This window comes from Rhinolophus hipposideros (genome assembly GCF_964194185.1).
Source record: "Rhinolophus hipposideros genome assembly, chromosome: 8".
Lineage (NCBI taxonomy): Eukaryota > Metazoa > Chordata > Mammalia > Chiroptera > Rhinolophidae > Rhinolophus > Rhinolophus hipposideros.
The window spans coordinates 64703755-64727395 of NC_138054.1; the positions used below are offsets into that span (position 1 = coordinate 64703755).

Sequence of the window (23641 nt, forward strand, 5' to 3'; positions counted from 1 at the left end):
CTTATATTCCAAGGTACGTGCATCCTAAATGGAATATTAGTAACTTTTCTACATACAACAGGACTGGGTGACAATGAATTACGTAAGGCGTGTCTGGATGGCACAAATCTGTGTCACATTAGTGATGACATTGGGTTATATGCAACTTGGTAAGAGTGATTCTGTGTTGTTGATGACAGTGTCTAGAAAATATTGGATGGCAAATGACTGTGGGAGATGCACCCTCTAGATGGAAATGGTTTCAGGATTAACTAAATTGGGATTAAAATAGTTGCAGGCCACTACTGGGTTGCATGTGACATTAGGTTATAGTTGAGAAAGGATTTGAGTAACATAGGGTTGTTTGGATGAAGACAAAATCTGAATAAAACCATGTTTTCGAGACAATGGAAATGGGCAGTGGTTCGCTGGTAACTGTGTAACTGTTGTGTCTCCAAGAAAACCAAGAAACTCTGATTTGTAGCATTTTCACGTTCTGTGGGGTAAATACTCCCATAATGCCCATTCAAAGTTTCTGATGAGACATCATGAGGAGCCATCTAAGAAGAGCTGAGAAAGAGAAGAGAGATTGGTGTTGAGCTTTGAGCAGTTCCACCACTACCAGGCTTGGTAGGAGAGAGGAAAACAGCAAAGGAGACTGAGAAGTTGCTACCGGAGGGAAAGGAATTAAATCAAGAGACTATGTTGTAAAAAAAGCTAGAGAAAAAAAAAGGGTGGTAAGAAGGAGAGTGGTCAACAGACTTGAATATTTCTGAGGTGTTAAGACAGATTAGATAGTTACAATATAGTCACGGAGATGTAAAGTGTAGCGTAGAGAATACAGTCAATAATGTCGCAGCAACCGTGTATAGTGCCAGGTGGGTACTAGGCTAATCGGGAGGAACGCTGCATCAATGACATAAATGTCTAACCACTAGTAAATGTCTAACCATTATGTACACCTGAAACTGATATAAAATAATATTTAATGTCAACTGTAACTGAAAATAATAACGATAATAATAATAGTAAACAGATTAGCTCACAGAAGCCATTGTGTACCATGATGTCATCCATATCCTTATGAATCAGACGCTGTGTCAACTCAGGTTCACCCACAACTGGTGAAAGGTCATGTGTCTTCTTGGCCTATTCAGCTGCCCTTCCCTCCTTGGTAACAGCACCCGCTCTCCTGAAGAAAAAAATTTCCTTCCCCAATCACATGATTCCGATCTCAATCGTGGTGCCCTGAAAAACACGGGTGATCACATGACCAAAGCTGAGCCAATCAGAGCCAGCCTTCTGAATTTACAAGGGAAAAGTTTATGTCTTGTCCTCTGATATCACTACGCCCTGCATGATAGAAGCCTTTTGGAGCTGCTTTTGGCCATGTGGTTTCGTGTAATGGAAGAAGCCTGCCTGAAGTAGTAGATGTAAGGACAAAGGGAGAGAACGTCTGAATCCCTGAATCTAGCTCTACAGTTCTCCTGTCCAGAGAGGAGTCAACAAACAGCACTTATGTGTCAGGCACAGTTCTAAACACTATACAAGTAGCGACTCAGTTATCCCGACAACCTTAGTAGGGTATTGAGTGCTCTGTGTTAGAGATGAGAAAATTTGCCCAAGGTTGCAGAATGCAAGAGCCGGGATTTCCACCTGGGCAGTCTAGCTTCAGAGTCAGCACTCTACATTTGGGCCAGCTAATTCTTTGGGGGACTGTCCTGTGAGCCACATCCTGGCCTGTCCCCATTAGATGCTAATAGCACACCTTCCCCCCAATCATGACAACCAAACATGTCTGCAGACATAGCCAAATGTCCCCGGGGAGTGAGAGGCAAAACCGCCGCAGTTGAGAAGCACTGCTGCCGCTCTACTGCCTCCCAAATTCTGAATGGCTATCATTGAGTTACTCAGATCCTATGTTAGCCACAACTCAGGGTCACCCAATCTGTGTCAAATACAAATAACCCAGTGTTCCTCAAACCCTGGATCACCCACAATGCACAGCCACCTAGACTCCATGTTGTCTACAACCCCATGTCACCTACGAGTCTGTGCCCCAAGACCTCCTGCTACCACAGTGCTGTCATTGAGATCTGCGTAACCCATTATCCAGTGGTCCGTTCCCTATGTCACCAACCACAGTTTCACGGAGTCAGGGCCACAGAGCTCTTCACAGAGACAAGTCACAAAAAACACACAGAGACAAGGAGACAGAAATAAAGATGCACAATGCAAGGCAGGGAGGGGCAGAGAGACCCATAGAAGCAGAGACTCAGAGACAGAGACAAAAAGAGGCCTTGGGCCAGCCGGGTGGCTCAGGCGGTTGGAGCACCATGCTCCTAACTCCGAAGGCTGCCGGTTTGATTCCCACATGGGCCAGTGGGCTCTCAATCAATCACAGGGTTGCCAGTTCGACTCCCGCAAGGGATGGTGGGCCCTGCCCACTGCAACTAGAACCGGCAATTGGACCTGGAGCGGAGCTGCGCCCTCCACAACTAAGACTGAAAGGACAACAACTTGACTTGGAAAAAAGTCCTGGAAGTACACACTGTTCCCCAATAAAGTCCTGTTCCCCTTCCCTAATAAAATCTTTTTTAAAAAAGGTCTGATCCCCCCCCACACACACAAGGCCACAGCTGGTTACGCTAAATGGGTCACTGCGGACCCACCAAGTTCCCTTCCCTCCATTAGACCTGGGGATGGGGAGGCTAGATTCTGAGGGTAAGGAGCTTAGACCCAGCGTGACAGCTAATCACCCACACAAGTCACCAAGCCCTAAGCAGCCTCACCGCCACATTCACTCTTGTATTACTCCATCAGGCAGTGCACCCATGAAATCTCATTCCTGATACACCACGATGGGTGGGGGATAGCAGGAGCAAGAGGTCATACCCTCCCAGCCTCCCCTCTAGCCCTGCTACCTGAATGCCAGGAGGAGGCAAGAGAAACATACCAGCATCTAGAGTGTTGAGGGGTGCGGCTTGGGGTTCCCTGGACAGAGAGCTTTAATTTCCCATTACATTGTCTCAGGAAGGATCTGGCTGAGACCAGAGAAACATCTCTGAGTTAAGAGACATGGTGGAAAGAGGATGGTCCCTCCTCTTCTGGACCCCCTAATCCACAGAGCACGAGCACACACACACACACACACACACACACACACACACACACACACACACACACCTGAGCATTACCAATATGAGAGAATCAGGCCTATGTTTGGGGGCAATAAAAGACTTTAAAGTGCCCTCCCCCCACGATGGCCTGGCCTGGTTGCCATGGTGATGCCCTAGTTGCTCCAGAAGCGGCTGTTAGTCCTTGAAGTGGGGAGTGGTGGGGACAGTGGATCCTTGAGCTGAGGCGGGTTGGGGTGAGAGGTTAGCACTGTCTGGGAACATTCCTGACCATGGAGGAGGGGGAGCTAAAAGCCCACGGTTCATCTCCACTCCTGCTTCTCTCAGTTCGCGCCCATCTCCACCCACTGCCCTCGCCCTCCAGGCTCCTGGTCCTCAGCTACTCCCTGAGAGGGGCTCTCAGGGTCTGACTCCCCCTGTAGTTCAATGCTCAAGTGCAGGGTCCTGGTGTGAGGGCTGATCAAGGGGCTCAGGTACGTAAGCTCAGGTGGGGAGCTCATGCATGTTACCCCAGGGAAAGGCTCAGAGAGGTTCCAGTGGGGAGGATGGGATGTGAAGGGTTAGCATAAAGGTTCTCGGAAAAAATCCAGGCAACACACCATGCAAGCATCCAGGTTTGGGGCAGACATGACCTAAACATGACTTGGGCTTCAGTGGGGGTTCAGGGGCAAGGGCCCAAATGTGAGGGCTCAGGTGGGGCTCCGGTGAGGACTTGTGCTGGTGTTTCCTTTGAATGATAACTTGTTACTAAAACAACTGTTAAAGTACCAAACTTTAGATAAATAACTTTTTGAATGTATAAATTAAAAGGCATTTAAGGTCAGTTACAGTTCTAGAGGTTTCTCTTAACCTCTCTGGGGTTGAGTTTTCTTATCTACAAAATAGTACCCAGCTTGTAGAGTCATTGTGAGGATTAAATGAGTAAATGAATGTAAAGTTCTTGACACAGAATGTACTCAATAAATAATAGCTTTTTTTTTTTTTTACAAGTGTGCTTAGAAACAGAAGAGATGAAATGAAGCAAGAACACCAGTAATTGTGTAGAGCCCAGCCAGCCAGCGATGTTATCAGTCCTGGAGGCGGTAGCTACTGAGGGATCAATTTTTCTTCTTATTAGGGAAGGCTAGGCTCAACAGGAAAAGGTGACAACATACACATTCCACAAAGGAAAGAGAATGCCTGCAGCCTCCCTGGGAACTGGCTGAAAATCTGTAGCTTATATGCATTGTAATGTAAGCAGTAAAACAAGCTTATTATCCAATAGTACCTTAATAATAACAAAGGGCCAGGACAAAAAAACGTAAATGCTTTTTAAAAATTGAGATATAATTGACATATAACATTGTGTAAGTTTAAAATGAGCAAAATATTGATTGGATACATTTATATAGCAATATGATTGCCACTGTAGTGTTAGCTAACACCTCTATCTGACGGTGGTAAGAACAATTAAGATCTAGTCTCTTAGCAAGTTTAATGTTTATAATACATTTTGGTTGTCTTTTTGAAAAAATAAAATTCTAATTCAGTGGTTCTCAAATTTTTTATCTCAGAACCCCTTTTACACTTTTAAAAACAACTGAGGACCCAAAAAGTTTTATTTAAGTGGGTTTTATCTATTGATTTTCATTGTATTTGAAATTAAAACTGAAATTTAAAATATGTATTAATTCAAAATAACAATATAAATGTATTGTATGTTAACAGAAAAAAACACACATGAAAAATAGCTACGTATTTTCCAAAACAAAAGCTTTAGTGAGGACAGTGGCGTTGTTTTACACTTTTGTAAATCTCTTTAATGTCTGACTTAATAGAAGACAATCAGATTCTCATATCCACTTCTGCATTCAGTCTTTTGCAATACGAGGTTTTAGTTGAAATATGTGAAGGAAACTCAGCCTCACAATGTATGTAGTTGGGAAAGGAAGAAGCATTTTAATAGCCTTCTCAGTTAATTGTGAATATTCATCTTTGATACTATACCAAAACTTGACAGGTGTAGTTTCTTAAAGGTTAGTTCCAGTGTGGAATCTGGAACTGTATCAGTGAATTTTCCATATTCTGTTACATTAAAATCCATTGGTCAGTCATGCCCTTTGAATGGATCTTTTATTCATGCATGATTGTTTAAATATCATGTATTAGTTATTTGGTGCACTGAGAAATATTGATTCACTGAGTTATGCAATCTTCCAAATACTGAACCATTTCATTTAATAATGGAGAAAAAACAAACCCACACATTCATTAATGTTGTTACCAATCTCAACAAATTTGGGAAGTTTTCAAACTCATGGTAGCAGATAAAAGTTTTCCAAATTCTAATCTTCACTTGGAAGCTCTAATTTCATCATTGGCAACAAACATCTTTTTTTCCTTAAAGTGACAGGCTCACTTTATTCACTTTCCAGAAAATCGAGTTCTGAATAACTACTTTTTGTCATTCATTCTTTTAAGTATTATCATTCAGTGAGAAAAGTTTCAGCTCACAACTCAACCATGTAAATACTTTTCCTTGAGATAACAATCATACTTAAGTATGCAGCACACGCTTTCTATATACTTCTCATTTGTCACACAAATATTAAAGACATGTATTCAAGAGTTGAAAGTTAATAAAATTAATAATTTTACTGCTTCATCAAGGACATTTCTAGGTGACATTGACTGTTTTTTTGTTTTTGTTTTTGGAGGTTTGTTTTGTTTTTTTAACTTGCATGCATCCTGGCAGAGACAAATACAAGGATGGCTAGTTCAGTTGGGAGCCACGCCTTGATTCCTACTTCGGTGTCAGCAGCCTTCCCCACTGCTGCTCTTGCATCATCAGCACAAGTAACTTGGCAAGTAGCAATTTAGTATTACTATGAAAATGGTTTTTGCTTTGTGGTCCTCTGTAAGGGTCCTGGAAACCCCCAGAATCTGTAAACACCACCTTGAGCACAAAATGAGAACCAACGCTCACATTCAAATTAAAGAATTAAAATAGCCATATTTACTTCCCTTTTTAAATGACTTTTTTTTGGAGATATCACTCAAAGCTTTGTAAAATGCTTTCACAAATATCCCATGGAAAAAAAATGAAAACCGACTCCATTTGTGGTACTATTTGCTTTACTTCCACAAAAAAAAAAAAAAAAAAAAGAGGTGGGAGAGGGGAGAAATAGGGACGGAGAAGGCCCATGGGAGTTCATCAGGCATGTGAAGCAATCCATCATGTGTGTCATGGTGAGCGGACACAGTCCTGGGACTGCAAAGGCAAGTGGTGCTGGGAACTCAGGGCCCTCTGTCACCTTCCCCCATACAGTCCCACTAGCCACACACCCGTGCACAACACACACACACACACACACACACACACACACACACACACACCCATGCTGGTGAGCCACATACTTTGCCATGGCTAATTTCACACAACGTAAATGACAAGCCCAACCACGGTTACACTCACACAATGCAATCATAAAAACACACAAGGATACACAAAAAGTCCCAATAGTCAAACACCAACCTTATTGTGCTCAAAACCAATTCAAACTGTTTTATAACTGTGAAGCTGGAGAATTTCAACCGCCATACACACCCAATCATAGTTTCACTCAAACTATCAGTCTGGCACATGAAACATCACATCTACTGGGGTGCCATGTGTCTATGTATGCATATTGTTCACAAGGTGAGAGCATAGATTTTTGGAGACAGCCTAACCTGGACTGAAGTTCAAGTTCTATCACTTACTGGTTCTATAACCTTGGGCAAATTATTTAGCCTGAGTCTTAGTTCTAGAAAATGGAGATAATTCCTACCTTTTAAACTTGATGTAGAGATGACATACAATAACTAGATAAGTGACAGCAACTTGTCTGGCCAGAAGTGCCCTGGGAATCCAGCTGTAACTGCCATGAATGGCTTTTGTCACCAGAGGGCACCAGGGCTCCAAGGGGTCCGTGGAGGTTGCGGCAGGATACCATGCTAGAAAGGCCAGGATTCCTGGAAAGGATTCCTGAAGTGTGTGCAGACTGGGAAGGTGTGGGGATGTATATGGGGCCATGTAGCCCCATATACACACCCCCAGTGAGACCCAGGCCACCCGAATGTGCTGCTGGGTAAGGTGGTACCACCTAGGGGGCATCCCGATCTCACCTAGGAAGGAGGACGAATACTTCCTCCACACCAGGACCTCTTCTATGCCTACGTCACACATACTTAATCCTCACAACAATACTATGATTGATAGTCACTACTAATAGTATTTCTACTGAGGAATATTGAGGACACTAAGGTGCCAGCTTACCCAGCTACTGGGTAGAAGACCTGGGATATGAGTGCGGGCAGCCTGGCTTCAGAACCCATGTTCCTAACCACTGCTCTACATTGCTGTCCCAGGGACCCCTCCTCTCCCTCTTCCCGGGGCTCTGCCAGCACTCTCTGACCCCGACTGTCTGCCCTAGAGCTCAGCCCCAGCTGACCTTTTCCCCTCTTCCAGCCTGCTCCCTGGGCCAGTCCATGGTAAGAGGCTTATCAGGCATGTGTGGCGGACAGACAAGGTGGGGCCCTCGAGCATGGTCTTATCCAGCCCTGCCATCCCCAGCTGCTGGGAGTTGTGGGGAGGTGCCTACAGATGGAGCCCCACCCATCCAGGCAGCCCTGCACCAGGAGCCTGGTGTCACTCCCTGTGAAGTCATACTTCCCTATGAAGTCATAATTTGGAGTGACATCATTGCTCTGTCCCTCTTTCAAATCTGTAGGGGTTACTTAGGTAAGAGTCAGGGAAGTAGAGGCAGACAGGAGCCTACCCAGGCTGCAGGTCAACAGGCCAGGTTGAGTACCCTGGGAAGAGGGAGGTGTCAGAAAATCCTCCCCAGGGTGCATGGCTATTTTTGGTGTTGGCTGCTCCATTTATAGCCACCACGCTTCCTGTCTTCCCAAACCAAAGAAGCTTTGGGTCCAGCAGGGGCAAGGGCGGTGGGAGGAATCTCCAGGCCTGCTGCAGGGGGCTCTGGGGGTCATCCCCCCTCCCCACAGGGAGTCCTGAGCCTCAGAACCTGGGGGGCAGGGGGAAGCGGGGCCTTATAACCTATCCTTTGGAAACGCAGGGAGGTAGGGAGGAGTTATAAGGATGGCCAGACAGATGGACATAGTCAGACCCGCTCGGACAGTCACACATGTCAACTTGCTGACACAGTCTGTGCTCACAGCCTCACACCAACCCCATTATATGCCAACAGCCATTCATTCTCACAGTCATGACCTTAGCCACACACGGGCCACAGATGGCAACAGGCTGACCCCGGGCGACACCTCAACAGGCACACTGTTGCACGACTCATATAGAAGAGTAGGATCCCCTTTTCTCTCACGGTGGGATTCCGAGAGATTAGCACAATTCCCAGCACACAGTGAGTAAACGGACATTCATTACACAGGTCCCGTGACACGGGTGGAGCTGAGGCTGGAGGAAAAGCCTCAGATCCTCTTGACCTTTCCAGGACCAGAATCGGAGTATCAAAGAAGCACTGGTGCTGCTTCCAGCACCACCCCCAACCCAAACCTCATGGATGGCCACTCACCAGACAACAGCAGTCACGGAAGGGACCTGAGTCATGCAGGGGCACCATTTCCTCCTCTCCAGGGTCTTTTCCAGGGAATCGGGACACTGGCACTCTGAAGGTTTGCTGTTAAGAACATTGAATGGTCTAGATGTTGAGAACCCTGGGCATTAGGTCTCCTGGGTGTTGGGCACTGGGGGTTCTAGGTATCGAGGACTCTGGGTTTGGGGTTTTCTACAGTGTGGGGAGCTCTGGCACCCTTGGCATTGGGAATTCTGCACTTTAGAATCTCGAAGGTATTTAGGTGTCTGGGCACTGAATGCTCTAGACATTACGGCTGCCCCCAGGCAGGGCCAAGTCAGTGTTTCCAACGTGGATGCCTAATTTTATCTGGAACCACTGAGGGCCAATCTGGAACTTTGTTCTGAGGACCATGATTGGTTCATGGTGCCCCCAGGGACCAGGGCCAGGGAAAGCACAACAGAGTGGGCCGAGAGGCACCTGGGGCCCCAGAGACAGCTCCTGGATCTAGACCCAATCTAACCTGCTCCTCTCCAGCGGGACAGGGGAGAGAAGGTGCTGGGCACTGACCACTGTGCTCCAACTTCCAGGGAGGAAGAACCTGACAGCACAGCCCAGGGGGCTACTACCAGCTCCTGGGGTTCCAACGAGGTGGAAACCACTGGACAGGCCAGACTGCAACTCAAAGCAATGTCCACCCTCTCCCAACTTCTCAGCTGGGTCCCTCAGCACCCCTCCACCAAGGTGCCCAAGGCTGCCAGCTCCTATGGTGCCCTCCAGAAGTGGCCCACATCTGGCCTGATCCCTAATCCCTCCAGACACACTACACTGATTCTGTGAGTCCCAGCAGAGGCTTTGATCCTTCAGGCTCATGACAACAAGTGAGGAAACCAGTCAGCTCCGGGGGATCTGACGCTGGATGAAGTCCTCCCAGGAAATAGCCCTGTAACTCGAGGCTCTGAGACAACCTTAGATCACAGCAGGTGGCGCCTCGCTGGCTGCCTGCCCCAAGCAGAAGCCGGCCAGAGGGATGTCTGACCCCAGTAGTCCTCCTATCTGTCCTCAGGCCTGAGCCCCCTACTCTCCCACCCCGTGGGCTAGCTGCCCAGGGCCCGGAGCGCACAGCTAGGGATGAAGGCCGTTGGAACTCTGACCTAGGCTCAGCCCAGACCTGCCTCCCCTGGGACCTCGTTCTGGTTGGGGAAAAAAACAGCTGCTCTAGTCCCTGTCTTGTGGAAATAACTTTTCAAATGAACTCTTTTCTCCCAAGCTTCTCGGGATTCAACTCACTGTGTGGTTGCCTCAAGCCCTTTCTGGGTCAACATGGGTAAAATGCACACGTCTGTAAATCTACATGTATACAAATACACTTTGTGTTTTGCCATCTGGTTGTCTAATAAACCCTCATGAGCAACATCTCTAACTTCCCCAAACATCCCAGAGAAAATCTCTTTCCCTTACCCCAGGGGCTAAGGTGCTATGCTGCCTGCCTGACCCCAGATTAATCCCAACTCTCTCTCTTCCTAAGGGCTGAATCCTGAACACCTGCCCCACCTCTCCTGGGCCAAGGGCCTCCAGGGAGTCTGGCTGTGAGCATATTGAACACCTCTCCTGACTCCCTTCATAGTCTCTAGGGTAAGGTGGGAAGGCCCACTTTCCCTAGGCCATGACAATTTTCAGAACCTTCATTGACATTCTAAGTGTCTTCTTCTCAGCCCACTGCTACCCCCAGTTTTCTACTTCGAAGGGGAAGGAGGTCATTGTCCCCCCTCTCACCCTCTTCCTTGTCCTCACTCCTCTACCCGGGGCCTCTTCCAATAGCCTCCTTCCTGCCTTCCCTGTGTGGTGGCCCTTTTTGACAAGCTTCAGAGCGGAGGGAGAGACCAGAAGCAGAATTCATGTTCTGGCAGGAGAGGCCTGGATCAGATATGCCCAGTCCCCAGAATTTGGCACATGCACCACGTATACAGAGCGGCAGCAGTGCACATACAGTCCCTCTTCCACACACACAGATCCACCTACACAAATCCAGACATAACAGACTGCTCAGGCAGAGACGCAAGCACACTTGCAATTCATTCATAGAATATAAATCCTGAACATGCTATACCTGCTAGTTTGGGGACAAAGTGAAAATGAAAATAATCTTGCTGATGAGACCAACACGAGTTCCTAGATCTGATCAAGTCTCCAATGGGAATAGGTTGTAAGTTCCAAGATGGTAGGGCCCTGGGGAAGACCTGTGGAGAGCACTGTGTCTGACCTGAGAGTCCCATCGGCAGGAAGTGTCTGTGCCTGACACCTGCTATCTTGCTCAGTGCCTCTGATTGTAAATTAATAAAATGGAATCGCACTCATCAATTGATCTTGTGCGAGTTTGGCAGGTGTGCATGTTTCTTGGAGGCTGATTGTCCCCCGGGAACAAACAAAACCTGTTTTCTGACCAGACAACAGTGAGGAATGGACTCAGGATGCAGACGGCCGTTCCCAAGGCTATGCCCCACTCAGGCTGGGACAGCAACGGTTTCTCTGGCAGCCAGTATTAACTGGCCCTTCTCCCTGAAAGCTGGTGGTTCTCACAAGGTAAGCAAATGTGGGAGCCTCTTTCCACCACTGGCAAGCATTACTGCCCAGAGGCAGCCTGGAGCTATGTGTTTCACATAGAAGTATCTGCATTCCCTTAGCTCATCCTCTCCATTTCTCAGGGGAGGAAACTGAGGTTCACTAAGGCTCCTTTTAATAAAGTCTCCTTTAGCTGGTATTGGAACTCCGGTCTGTCTCCCCAGGGAGAGAAGAGGGGGCCCAGGTTGGTGTCTGCAGCCCCTGTAACACAATGGTCAGAGTAGGGTTGACCAAACCAGTGGTCAAAGTAGGGTCCCTGAAGAAAGGATTACCCCCAGAATTCCAGTTCCAAGAAGTACGACCCAGGCCTTACCCATCTGTGCCCACAGTCCCTAGCTGCGCTGCTCCAAAGGGAATGGAATTCACTCTGACTTCTCTCTAGGGGGAACGCAGGCGCAGAAGGCCGGGGGCCTGGCAGGCTAACTCGAGACCCAGCCCCCCGAAGTGCCCCAGGCCTTCTGGCTTCATGCCAGCCTAGCCCAAAGGGGACGACATCTGCTTTCTCCAAGGGCCCCAGCTGGAGGAACCGAGAAGGGGGATCCTTTGTGGAGCCCACTCCCAGGGGTTCGTGGGGATCAATCATCTGAAAGCTGGAGCGACTTGTAATTTTATTCCCTGGGAGGAGGAGCCTGAGAAGTCGGCCAGGAGGGTGGGGATGGGGGGTTGGGCAGCCAGGGGAGCTGTTCAGGGAGGGGAGGGACTTGGCTAGGTCTCCCAAGCCTTCTCCACTCTCCAAACTTTCACCAAACTCTTGGCCCCCGCCTCCCCGAAACCAAAACACAACAAGCTCTGGACGAGCCGCGAACAGCGCGGCGGGGCGGGCTGACTCCGGGCGGCATCGAGCCTCGGGAGGCTGATGCAACTTTCCCTTTAAGAAAGCCACCTGGGCGCACCGCGGTGCGGACCCAGCACGCCCGGGCTGGGGGCTGCAGCATGGTAAGGGGGCTGAGGGAAGCGGGCGCTGCGGCCCGCACCTCTGTCGGTCTTGCGGTCGGTCTGGGTGTTTGGTGGCTCCGCAGGACTGAGCCCCAGGACTAGAGTGCGTGCGTGCGTGTGCGTGTGTGTGTGTGTGTGTGTGATCGCGCAAGCATGCGGGCATCTGTGGGTAAGAGTGTGGGTGCATGCACGGGATGTCAGTCTCGCCGCAAAGGTCGGGGTAGGTGCGCGCGTCTGGGTGTCACCACTGTCACCAAGAAGCCGAAGCGGGCAGGAACGGCGGCTGCGGGTGGGGGGCCGCTCCTGGAGTGGGGGCGCTGCGTGCCGACGCCGGCTCGGTCGGGGGCGGCGGGCGCAAGGCTATGCTGGTGGCACTGGAACCAGAGTGTGTCACCGTCCGTCTGAGGCGCCAGTGGGTCTGCGCGCCGGGGTCTGCGGGGGCCGGGAACCCGCAGGCCGTGTCTGCGCCCCGAATGCGGGTTCCGACTCCATCTCTTCGCACCGCCGGCTGGCCTGGCTGCCTATCTGGCCGGTGCAGCCGGCCTGCCTCCCTATCTGCCCGCCCACTTGCTGGCCCTTGCAGGTTCCCGCGCGCCCGCCGGCCCGGGAAGCCGCGCCTGGGGTCCTGGCGCCCTCGGGTTCTCTTTGTCTGCGACTCCCGGCCACGGCTTTGGACAGAGACTATGGCCGTGGAGTTCTCTGTGGGCTGCTACCCTGGGAAGAATCCGCGCGCTCCCCAACCCAACCTTTATTCTGGATGTTTGTAGGGCGGGCCTGGGCGGCCACAGGTGAGGGCAGAGGCCTAGCAGCCCGGGGCGCCCACCCCCAGCTGGCGTCCGGCACTCCTAAGCCTTGGCGGGGCGGGAGAAGGCGGTGGGGCCAGGGCCAGACCGGAGGGGGGTTTGCCCAGAAGGCCGGGAGGGGCCGGAGCCGGCCGGGGGCGGGGCAAGGGGGCGGGTACCTGGGCGCCCCGGTACTTTTCCACGGCAGGGGGCGGGGGCGGGGCCACCGCCTGCTCTCCAGCAGAGAGGCCTACACGTGGTGGCTGATGTAACGCCCGCCCCTCCCATATTCCTTGCACCCCGATTAAAGCAGACGCGCCCCGCTTCGAAGAATCGGGGCGCTCCGGGTTCTGCCGCAGCCCCGAAAGCGACCGCGCCCCTCCCTGCCTACCAGCTGGGCCTCCTCTCAGTCTGCGGGCCGCTTCTTAAAGGAGACGCGCCTCCTTTCAGGCCTGCTTTCCGCAGACCACGCCTCCTCTCTGGTCACTCTTAAAGGAGCCAAGTCTCCGGCTCTCTGACAGCTCCCGCACAAAGCCTGGGTCTATTTGCTGAAAGAAGCCTGATGCTGCTGCGGCTGCTAAATGATAAAGGTTGGGGGGCGAAGAAGGTTGGAGAAGGAGAGAAACACCTGGAGGTTAAAGACTCCCAAAGTGAGGGAGTATCAGAGAGTTAGAGAGTAGTGGGTGAGGGGACTGGTTCTAGGGACTAATGAGCGACACTGAGCATGCCCAAATGTTTACAAGGACCTCAGAGAAAACGCCCCCTTACTTGGCTTATGCTGCAACTGTGGCAGTGCCGTTCAGTGTCCATCTTTGGGGACACAGAAAAATCACACCCCTGCCCGGGAAGATCTCTCCAGCCGGTGGGGAGCTCCATTTAGATACAAGTAACCATGCCGCAACACTACGTGTGATGAGAGTATTAATCAGATGTACAGCGTGCCTTGGGGGTACAGTGGAAAGGTTGGTTGCAACTGGAAGGAGAAAAGGTGGCTTCTTGAAGATAATGGCATTGGGATAGGTTTTGAAGATGGATAGGATATATACAGATGGAAATGGAGACGGGTGTTCAAGTAAGCGGGAACCACAGCAGCAAAGGCATGGAGGCAAAAACCCTCTGGGAATGATGAATAGTCCCACATGGCCACAGGTGGCCATGGGTAGCTGACCTGGGCTCCAAGCAGAACCAAGGGCCCTTCCCTGCTTCCACAGTCCCTCCACTCCCTACATCACAATGAATGGAGATTATGCTTCCTCCTCTTTCTCTTAAATTGTGAGGTCCTTGAGGGCAGGGAAAGAGCCTATCCCCTTTCCATCCCCAGAGAGGACTCCAGGGCTTGGCCCAGGTGAACCTTTAAAATTGATTAACAGTCCTGTTTGCAGGGAGAGGAAAGACTGAGCAATGAGACTGTAAAGGTGGTCTGGGTCCTGTGATTACCCTCTCACCATCTGCCCTTGGGAGGCTCACAAGCAATTCAAACCCAATTTGCTCAACACAGTTCATCCTCTCCCCACTGTCTCTGGGACTCACACTGGCATCTTCCTATTGCACCAGCAGAAACCAAAGACCTTCCTTTTCTCTCACTCTCCAAGTCCAATTCATCACCAACTCCTACCAATGTTACCTTCTATATTTTTCTCAAATCTGTATACCTTTCCCCACCTCATCATCACCTTCCTATCAAAGCCCCCTCATCTCTGGCCTGGCCTATTCCTAATTCATTTCCTCTCTTCCACTCTCCCTTCCCTCCCGTCCTTTCTCCATGTTCTATGTAGGGTGTTTTTAAAATACATATCCCACCAATTGCTCCTCACAGTTACAACTCTGCTTTGGAGCCTTCAATAGCTACCATTGCCCTCAGGATAGAAACCAAAATCCAGGCCCCAAAGGCCCAGACCCTGCTTCTTTGTCCGCCTTCAGCTTGCGCCACTTTCTCCCTGGCTCTCTGAGTTCCAGCCTCTGGGTCTTTCCACACATTATTTCATTTGCTTGAACCTTTCTTCCTCTTCCCTTCCTCACTATTACTACATTGCCTAATTTACTGCTTCTGACCTTCAAATATCACTTCCTCAGGGAAGCCCTCTGTACTCTCAGACAGGTCAGACCCACCTACTATGGACTCTCACAAAAGGATCTTTCATACCCTTTATCTTTAATTATATGTATTTAAGACACCAGTGCCACTGTCCTCCCTATCCTGTAAGCTTCCGGAGAATAGAGACCAATGAGTTCTTGGTGCTAGCATAAGTCTGGCCCAGAGAAAACCTGAAATAAATATTTGTGGAATAAATGAATTGAATTGTGGCCAGCCTCAAATGCCTGCTAAACAATTTAGGCCATATCCTGTTGGTTGTGGAGAACTATTGGAGAAAATCAGGGGTGTAGGGCTTTGGGAAGATTAATGGATTTGAGGGGAGGAAAATACAGAGAACTTGCAGTTAAGTCAAAAAGGAAGCAGAGCTTCAGAATTTACAAAGGAAATGTTAGTAGCCCCATCTTCCAAACAGAACACTGAGGCTCCGAGAGGTTAAGTAACTTGCCTGAAGTCATATACCCAGTGAATGGCAGAGCCAGAATTGCAGCCCAAGGCTACCAGGTCCCAGAGCCCAAGCTCTTCTTCACATGCTGACCTTACTGCTGCCCACTGCTTGGCAATGGTGGCCCCTATGTGGGTTAGAGGCAGGTCTGGTGCCTGGGTAATGTGGATCTCCAACATCTAGAAGAGAGCTTAGCATGTCATGGGCATTCAGTTGATACTTTTTGAATGAATGGATGGGGCCATTTAATAGTAATATCAGAAGCTGGAGAAGCAGCCAAGTTTTATGCCCAACTCATTCTCCTAGATTGGCCACCAAGCAGTCTTTTCCCCACTAATATGTAAGAGTTTTGAGGGCATGGACTGCATTTGCAGTCATTGCTCGGGGAAACTCTAGGTAAGAACACTCTGTAGCCTAAGTTCTAGGGCAGTGTCCTCAGTTTACTCACCCTCACCTGACCAGAGGGCATAATGATTCCCAGCCCATGAGGTGCCTCTAATGCCATCTGTTGTTATTACTGTCAACACTGTCATTATTTGTTGGTTGAAAGAGGGACAGCTTTTGGGGAAGTCAAATCTACAGCTTACAGCTTGGAGGGAGGGGTGCAGTGAGTGAGGGGGCCAAGGCTATGTATGATCTTAAGGAAGCACTTAAGATCATACATCAGCACTTCTCCTGACTGCCCCAGGAGAACGAAGCCTTGAGCAGGGACCTCTTTAGGAGGACACTTTGAGAGGCAGAGAGGCCAGCTTGGTTGACAAAAGGCAAAAGGTTGCAAGTTACATGCTCAGCTCCCCCAGGCCATGCAGGAGACCTAGTGACCAGAGCAAAGGCCTAAGGAAGCCAAGTTGATTTGCATAGGCAAAGAGCTTCTTCCTGTCTCTTCTAGCCTTCCAAAGGCTTCCTGGGCCTGTGGGTGAGAGCTGGCCCTTGAGAGGTGGCTGTGAGTGGGTCAGAGTGACAAAGAACAGCCTTTGGGGTAAAGTTTGCTTCCTGGGAGGGTAGGGAGGGTCCAAGAAGCAGAGCCCAATCCTTCCTGGGACCAGGCCCTATGGAGGTTGAATGTCCTTGTCTATCTGACCCAGCCAGGTTTTTCCTCCTCTGAGAGAATTCTTCGAGGCTCCCTAAAGGTTGATTTCTTTCCTGTGGCCTGTCAAAAACAACCCTCTTCCATCTGTGTCTAACATTAAACCTATATACAGCAGCATGGCCGTTTGCCTGCTCCTTCCGTTTGCTTGCTGCCCCCTTCAGCTCACCAGCACCATATTGCCTCTCAGATGCTTCCTACAGGATCTTGGCTGACCTGGACCCTCATTCCAGTGGCTCAGCCTTACCCATTAAGCTGAGCTTACCCTTACCCTTAAGCTGAGCACTGTCCTAGGTGCTGGGCACAGAGGGGTAAATGAAACACAGCTGTCAACTCTTGGTTGACAGCCTTAAATGCAAATTAGTCTAATATGAGTTGATAAGAACACTAGTAGAAGTCTGCACAAAACAGAAAGGAGGAAGCAATTTATTCATTCTGCTGAAGGAGAGTGTCAGGAAAGGTTACAGAGAAGAGGCAACACGTAAGCACAGTCCTAAAGAATTTGTAGAATTTCACCCGGTGAACAAGAGGGAAGGTATTGCAGGCAGGGGACAGCCTAAGCACGGGCAGAGGAGCATGCCCGCACATGGTGTGTTCGGTGTGTCCAGAGCTTATGGTCCAAGTTAGTGACATAACAACAAGCCCAAGTGCCCTGAAGCCCAAGCTGAGTGGCACCAGGATAAGGAAGGACCATCCTGGCTGTTTGGCTGCTATAAGTATGCTGATCCAAGCAGACTGCCCTCAGGGGAGAGGTCGAAGCCATACACACAGACGATGAAGGAATTGGACCCAGTTCAGTTCTGTGTTCATTTTTCATCTTTTATAGAATTGGGCATCTGGAGAGGCAAAAATAGACCTTTGCCCATTGGGACTGGAAGACTGGATGCAGGGGAAGGGTTGGGAGAGGATCTAGGGACATCCAGAAAGGAGCAAGATGAGAAGTAGCTTAGCAGAGGGATGGCCAGGGTGGGAGAGAAGTGAGGCCTGCCAGCCCGTGGTCTGGACCCTACACTACCTCTTCTGGAGCGCCCTGAGGGCCACACACGTCCTGTCCCTGCCTGCCCTGGCTTGGTCCTCACCCTGTTCTCTGTTCTCTCCACAGCTCTTGAGTTCTGTGGCCTGAAAAGTGCTGGAAGCAGAGCCTGTGATTGTGGCCTGGGACTCCAGAGCCCCAACCCACTGCCACCATGGTGGGAAAAGGTGCCAAAGGGATGCTGGTGAGTACAGGGACCAGACTGCAGGGCGGAAGGGGGACATGAGCGCTGCCCCCTCTGGGGCCTTCTCCCAGCCGCTTGCCAGGACAGGAGAGCCTAGGAGGCTCAGTGGGGCCCTGAGTCTGGTGCTGCCAGGGCTCCTGAGTGCTAGGCTTATCCCAGGCCTGGGCAAGCAGCTTCTCCCCTGGCAGGTTACACTGCCACAGCTCCGAGCGCATAGCAAGCCAGATTCTGCCACACAGCCTGCTAAGGCATGCCAGGAGGCAGGAGGCCCACTCAGCATCCTGTCACAAGAGACACCCTGGAAAGAAGGCTGCAGTTGTTCCTGCTGGGAAGACAGTGGGACCCCTGGGGCTGTCCTGGGCTGGGATACACCCACCCCGACCCCCACCCAGTGCTCTGCCTGCCGCAGGCAGTGTTCACTTTGGGCTGATCAAGGGTCCTCTGTCCCTGTCCGGCTTTTCTCTACTTCCACTCTGAAAAGTAACATAGAACATTTCGTTTGACTCCTCTCTTGACTCCTCTCAGAGAACCTCCCCTTCTTCCTTCCCAAGCCATGGCCCGTTCTTTGCCCACTGCCTCAGAGCACAAGAGAGGCGGTGGTGAGGGGCCGTGAGAAGCAGAGGGCAAGAGCAGGGCTTGGTGAGTGCTTTGACTCACACTGATGGACGGAGCAGGGCAGCACTGGCAGCAGGAACCAGGGAAAAGATGCCAGATCCTACTCCAGGGCAGCGGTTGTGTGTCTTCTCTTGGGATCTTGCCTCCGACAAACTAGGCTGGGTGCTGTCTGTCGGAGGAACCAGTGACTGAGCACGGCCCCTCCTTTGGCCCCTCCCTTTCCCACATCAATTTCTTCTGCTGCTTTTCTCATTTAGTTAAAGGTTGATTGGCCTAGGGTCTCTGCTGAGCCCTTCCAAAACCATCTAGCATCAAACATTTCTGGGACTCAAAGTACCTGGCCCACAGAAATGGTTTGGGGGAGGGAGATAGGCGGTTCTACTCCAGGCTCAGTCCCCTCCATCCTGCCCCTTAGGCCTGCTCTAGTCTGGTCCCATCCTGGTTGGAACAAGTCTGAATGAACCAAGCTTCTGAAAGTATTCCTGAGACATCCGGATCTCTGGGTGCTCAGAAATAGGCAGAGATGGAGGTCTCATGACCTAAACACTTGCTAGGGGTGGGTGCTGTGATAGAACCAAGAACGGCCTCCCCTTTCCCAGAGAAATCTTGGAATTGCCATGGGCCTATTGAGGAAGTGGGGTGTGGCTCTGCCTCTTCCTACTTGGAGATTCTGAACCCCAGGAAACCTAAGAAACCCTCTGTGTACTCCCTGGCTGCGCTTCTTTCTCCAGAGTGACCCTGAAAGCACTGGGGCGAGCATGCCGGAGAGACGTGGGACCCACGTGGGCCGTAGGGAGCATGAATCACAATGTCCCAGAAACCCTGCCGGAGCTGAGTTTCCCGGAGCCTCAGGCCAGCCGGTCTGTGGAAGGGAATGCTGCCTTGGGACTCTGTTCCCAGCACCAAGATGTGCCTAAAGATAGCTGGGGCTCGCTTTCCTCGTGCCCTCTGCCCTTTGGCTTCTGCCCGCTGCTGCTGCACTTAAGGCTCATAGCATCTGTCCCCTGGGCACCCCTGTGGTTGCTCGACATTCTGTTCTTGCCTTTTTTTCAGTTCTGCTGATGACCTTGGGCTACGCTCTTCTGCTATTCTTGGGCCCCATTTGGAACTGAAGCCTCCTCCATTCACTGCTTGTCTCTAGGATACAGCCTCTGAGGAGCGCTCTCTCTCCTAGCTAACCTAGGTAGTTTAGCCAGAACTTTATTAGGTGCTGTGTTCTCCTACGAACAAACGGCTAAGGGTGCTTCTTTCAGACATACCCCTTCTCTAGATGCCATGGGAAGGCAGGACAGAGGGCCATGCTTGGAAGCCAGTGACACTTGGACCATCCCAGGTCTGTGGCTTCTGTCACTGTGCCCTGGTAGGCAGGGGGTAGGCCTCACTGTGAGGATGTATCCTCATTTCCATCCCCCCTGACCCCAGGTTTGGGTGTGAGGACATGGGCCCCCCCAGGTCTCTTCAGTGTGCACAGATACCCTGTGTTATCCTGGGAGCTTCTGCCGGGCTCTTCATGTGGCAGGCACCCCATGGAGGAGCAAGCCACTTCCCAGCACGTGCCCAGGCCCACATGCCTGTTGCACGTGTCCCTCCCCCACTCCCAGCCCAGATGGTCTCTGCCAGGCCAGCTCAGCTGCCTCCCTCACGCCTCAGCAGCTCCTAGGACAAGGCTGTGCAAGAACCCAGCTGGCCAGGGTGCCTCCAAGCCTGGGAGCAGCTGGGATGCTTAGGGGCACCGGGGGTGGGTGGGGTGGTCCTTCCATGGAGACCTACGTAATATCTCCCTGTGGGGTGGGGCTGCCAAGGGCTCAGAGAACAGGAAGCTGGAGGAGAGGAGCCCAGGACAGGAGAGCCCCACAGAGTCAGTTTTAAACCTCCAGCCTTACACCAAGTTCACAAGCTGGCTGGCTCAGTCCCCTCCCCCATGCCCACTCCCCACTCATACAGTGTCTTGGGCAGCAGAGGCCTTGGTGAGCCTCTTCGGTTTCTCTCCATGTCTTTGAGCTTGCTGGTTGCTTCTGCACTGGGAAGGCTCATGATAAATAAGAAGAGCAGAGTCCCCTGGGCTAGGGCCATGAATGCCAGAGCATTTCAGTCATCCCAGAAGCCTTTGCAAGCACCACAGGCCACCTGGGGCTGCCCCGCCCTGACCTGTTCTGTTCTGCTTTGACACGAAGACTTGGACCTCTTTTGTCTGCAGCATCTAATCCAGGGCCTGGCACACAGTGGGTGCTCACCCAGCCCAAGCCCTGGCATGTCACAAGTGCTCAACTAGCGTAGGCTTCGCACATATTGGGCGTTCACCAAGCACAAGGCTTGGCACACATTGGGCATCCCTTGGTAGAAGGTCTCACCTACTAGGCACTCACCTAGCACGAGTTCCAGCATGTAGCAAGTGCTCAGCTAGTAACAACTTGGCACACATTGGGCACTCCCTTAATGTGGAGCCCAACTTGATGCACAGTGGGCACTCATCTAGCACAGTGCCAGGCACACAATGGGTACTTACGCTACTCAGGGCTAGATAGACATAGGGTCCTCACCTGACATGGGATTTGGCATACGTGGGGCACTCACCTAGTGCAGGACCTTGCACACCACAGGGGCTCACTGGCATGGGGCTGACACACAGTGAGTTCTTTCTCAATACAGGTCCTGGCACATAGTGGATGCTTTCTTTGTGTAAGGTCTAGCACAGAGCGGGTACTCTCCTATCCAGGACAGCCTAGATGATCCTAGATGTACAACCCCCTTTCCCCAGTGAAATGGACAATATCTAGATCCAAAGGATAAGGCCCAGCCTTCCTCAGGCTTTCTCTCTGGACCGAGGACCCTGCCTGCCCTTCCCCTTGGTCTCCTTCCCCTCCCCACTCTCCCTGGAGCCCACCTCCTCAGTTCTGTGCCCTCCCCAACCCCTCATGCAGCTTCCCTGCAGCCCTCCCCCCATCCCCAGAAGTCCTAGCTCAGCAGGACCCTCCCCCAGAGTCACAGGGCACAATAAGCCCCTCGACTCCTTACCCCTCTGGAAGCATGCCCACTCTTATTAAGAAAAGTCAGAGGTGGGGGCTGGGGGAGCCAGCCTCCCTAAGTGGGGCTGGAGCAGTTGGATCCCACTAATGAGGCCTCATTACAGCCAGGGCCCAGCTGGGCTGCTGCCGCCTCCTGTCCCCATGGCCAGAGCCAGAGAAAGCCGTCCAGCCAGGGCTGCCTGTTCTGGGCACCCAGCCCAGGCCAGGGCAGCCAGAACCCAGAGCCCACCCTGGGTGGAAGTGAGCATTTGGGCATCATGGGTGACTGGGCCTTCCTGGAGCCAGTGGCCGAGCCAGGGCCTTGGCCCTTAGTCTGTGCCTGCAGGAAGTCAGCAGAGCGTGTCTGGGGAGCTGGCTGCATAAGGCTGGCCCAGTGAGTGGCTGAGTCAGTGGAGTCTGAGGCCATTCTTAGAATACTTGCTTGAGCCAAGGCTTGCCCCCCAAAATGAGGATAATAACATACCTACCTCAAGGGGTTGTTGGGAGAATTAAATGAGTTAATATATATAAGATGTTTAGGAGAGTGTCTGGCTCATAGTAAACACTTAATATGTGTTATCTGTTACTATTATTACTAATGCTCACTAGATTCAATAATGGGTGGATATTATTCCCATTAGAGATGAAGAAACAAGACATGTTCAGTGACTTGCCTAAGGTTATCTATGGTGGGAAACTGACAGAGCTGGGCTTTGAAACCCAGGCCTATCTGATTCTAAAACCTGTGCCCTTTGGATGTCAATGTCATCCTGCCGTGTTCCCTTTGGGGTCTCTACCCTTACCAAACTTGCAGAAAAGCTGTTCTTACATCAGAATTCATGCATGCTGCCACTTCATGGGTGTTTCCTAAGATCCTACCATATACCAGGCCCTCTGCCAGCCTATCGATTTCCAAAAACAGCTATGCCTTCCCAGGACCAGACCACTCATGCCCACCTTCCTGACCACTAGTTTGTGGTGTCTCACCAGCAACTGGACACTAACTAGTGAGTGTGGCCTCAGAGAAGAAGGATTGAGTAGGTCTGAGTCACATCTCACCCAGTCATGGTGACACCTGCTGGGCTGTACCCAGCCTGTGCAGCGCACACACTCCCAAAGCAACACCTCAGGTTCTGGGCAACAAAGTACAAATCCCCAAGGGTTCTTATTTTGTGGGTCCCCGTTTGTCTGGACTCTGTGGTGACCACCCTCTTGGCTAATGCCATCTTTCTTCAGACAGGTGAAAGCACAGTTCACTGGGCCATAGCTTTCTTTGCACAGACAGTCACATTCTCCTACAAGGACTGGTTGGGGACCCCCAAGTCTAGGGTGGGGAGACAGCTACAAGGCCCAACATCCCCCAGCCCATTCTAAGAAGTCTGAAATGCTTTGGGAGTGACCTGGGGGCTGCCCCCTTCTTCCTGCCCTTTCACCATCTCTAGTGACGAGTGGCACCTGACCACCCTACCAGGAGCCTACCAAATGCCAGGCCTAAGGGCTCGGAAGCATCGGCCCTGAGGCTCAGCTCTGGGAGAGAAGTGAACCGCCCTCTTACTCTCTCCCGCGCCTGCTCTGCCTCACTCTATGGTTGTGAGTGTGTGTGTTTTTTGTTCCAATAACTTGCTGGGAACAAGGGAAAAACACAGCAAACCCCATGCCTCTCGCTAGGTCTGGAGACTCACACTGGGCTGCATGGGGACTGGCCGGAGGGGGAGGGCCCCGGGAGGGGGAGGCAGAGCTTCGGGAGGAGATGAGGTGAAAGTAATTGACGCTGCCCAGCCGGCAGTGGGAGAGGCAGGGGATGCGTCAGTGTCGCCTGGAGCTGGCAGAGGTGTGAATGAGCGGTGGAGACGCGCGTGCTCCTCTCAAAGTGCTCACCCAGGATGGCTGCAGCTCATGGACCTGTGGCCCCCTCCTCCCCAGAACAGGTCAGTCACCTTCCAGAAGGTTGAGGCCCTTTGCTGGTGCCAGGCAGGCTGGGAGGCTGGGCTGGGGGTGGGGAGAGGGGCTGAGTGGTCTGTGCCAGGGAGGGGCAGGCACAGCCAGCCAGTGAGACAGACACCAGCCAAAGTGACCCAGAAAGTTGCAACTGTGCGAAGGAGTGCAGGAAGACTTAGCTGTGTGGTGGGGGCACGGGGGAGGAGAGTGGGG

General features: G+C 51.4%; 1 protein-coding gene across 4 annotated transcripts in view; it reads left to right on the forward strand.

Annotated features, from left to right (window-relative positions):
* Positions 1-11977: 11977 nt before the first annotated feature.
* The window catches only part of SLC6A9 (solute carrier family 6 member 9), a gene marked incomplete at its 5' end in the record, with an annotated part of 30527 nt that continues 18863 nt past the window's right edge, over positions 11978-23641 (forward strand). The window contains 2 exons of one of the 4 annotated variants that reach the window (XM_081055330.1): positions 11978-12247; positions 17756-17870. In XM_081055330.1, the coding sequence (XP_080911456.1) occupies positions 17841-17870 (30 nt within the window). Of the gene's footprint in view, positions 12248-12396; positions 12468-12947; positions 13036-17755; positions 17871-23260; positions 23419-23641 lie in introns of those variants that run through there. The other 3 variants (XM_081055331.1, XM_081055332.1, XM_081055329.1) reach the window with 3 other exon arrangements.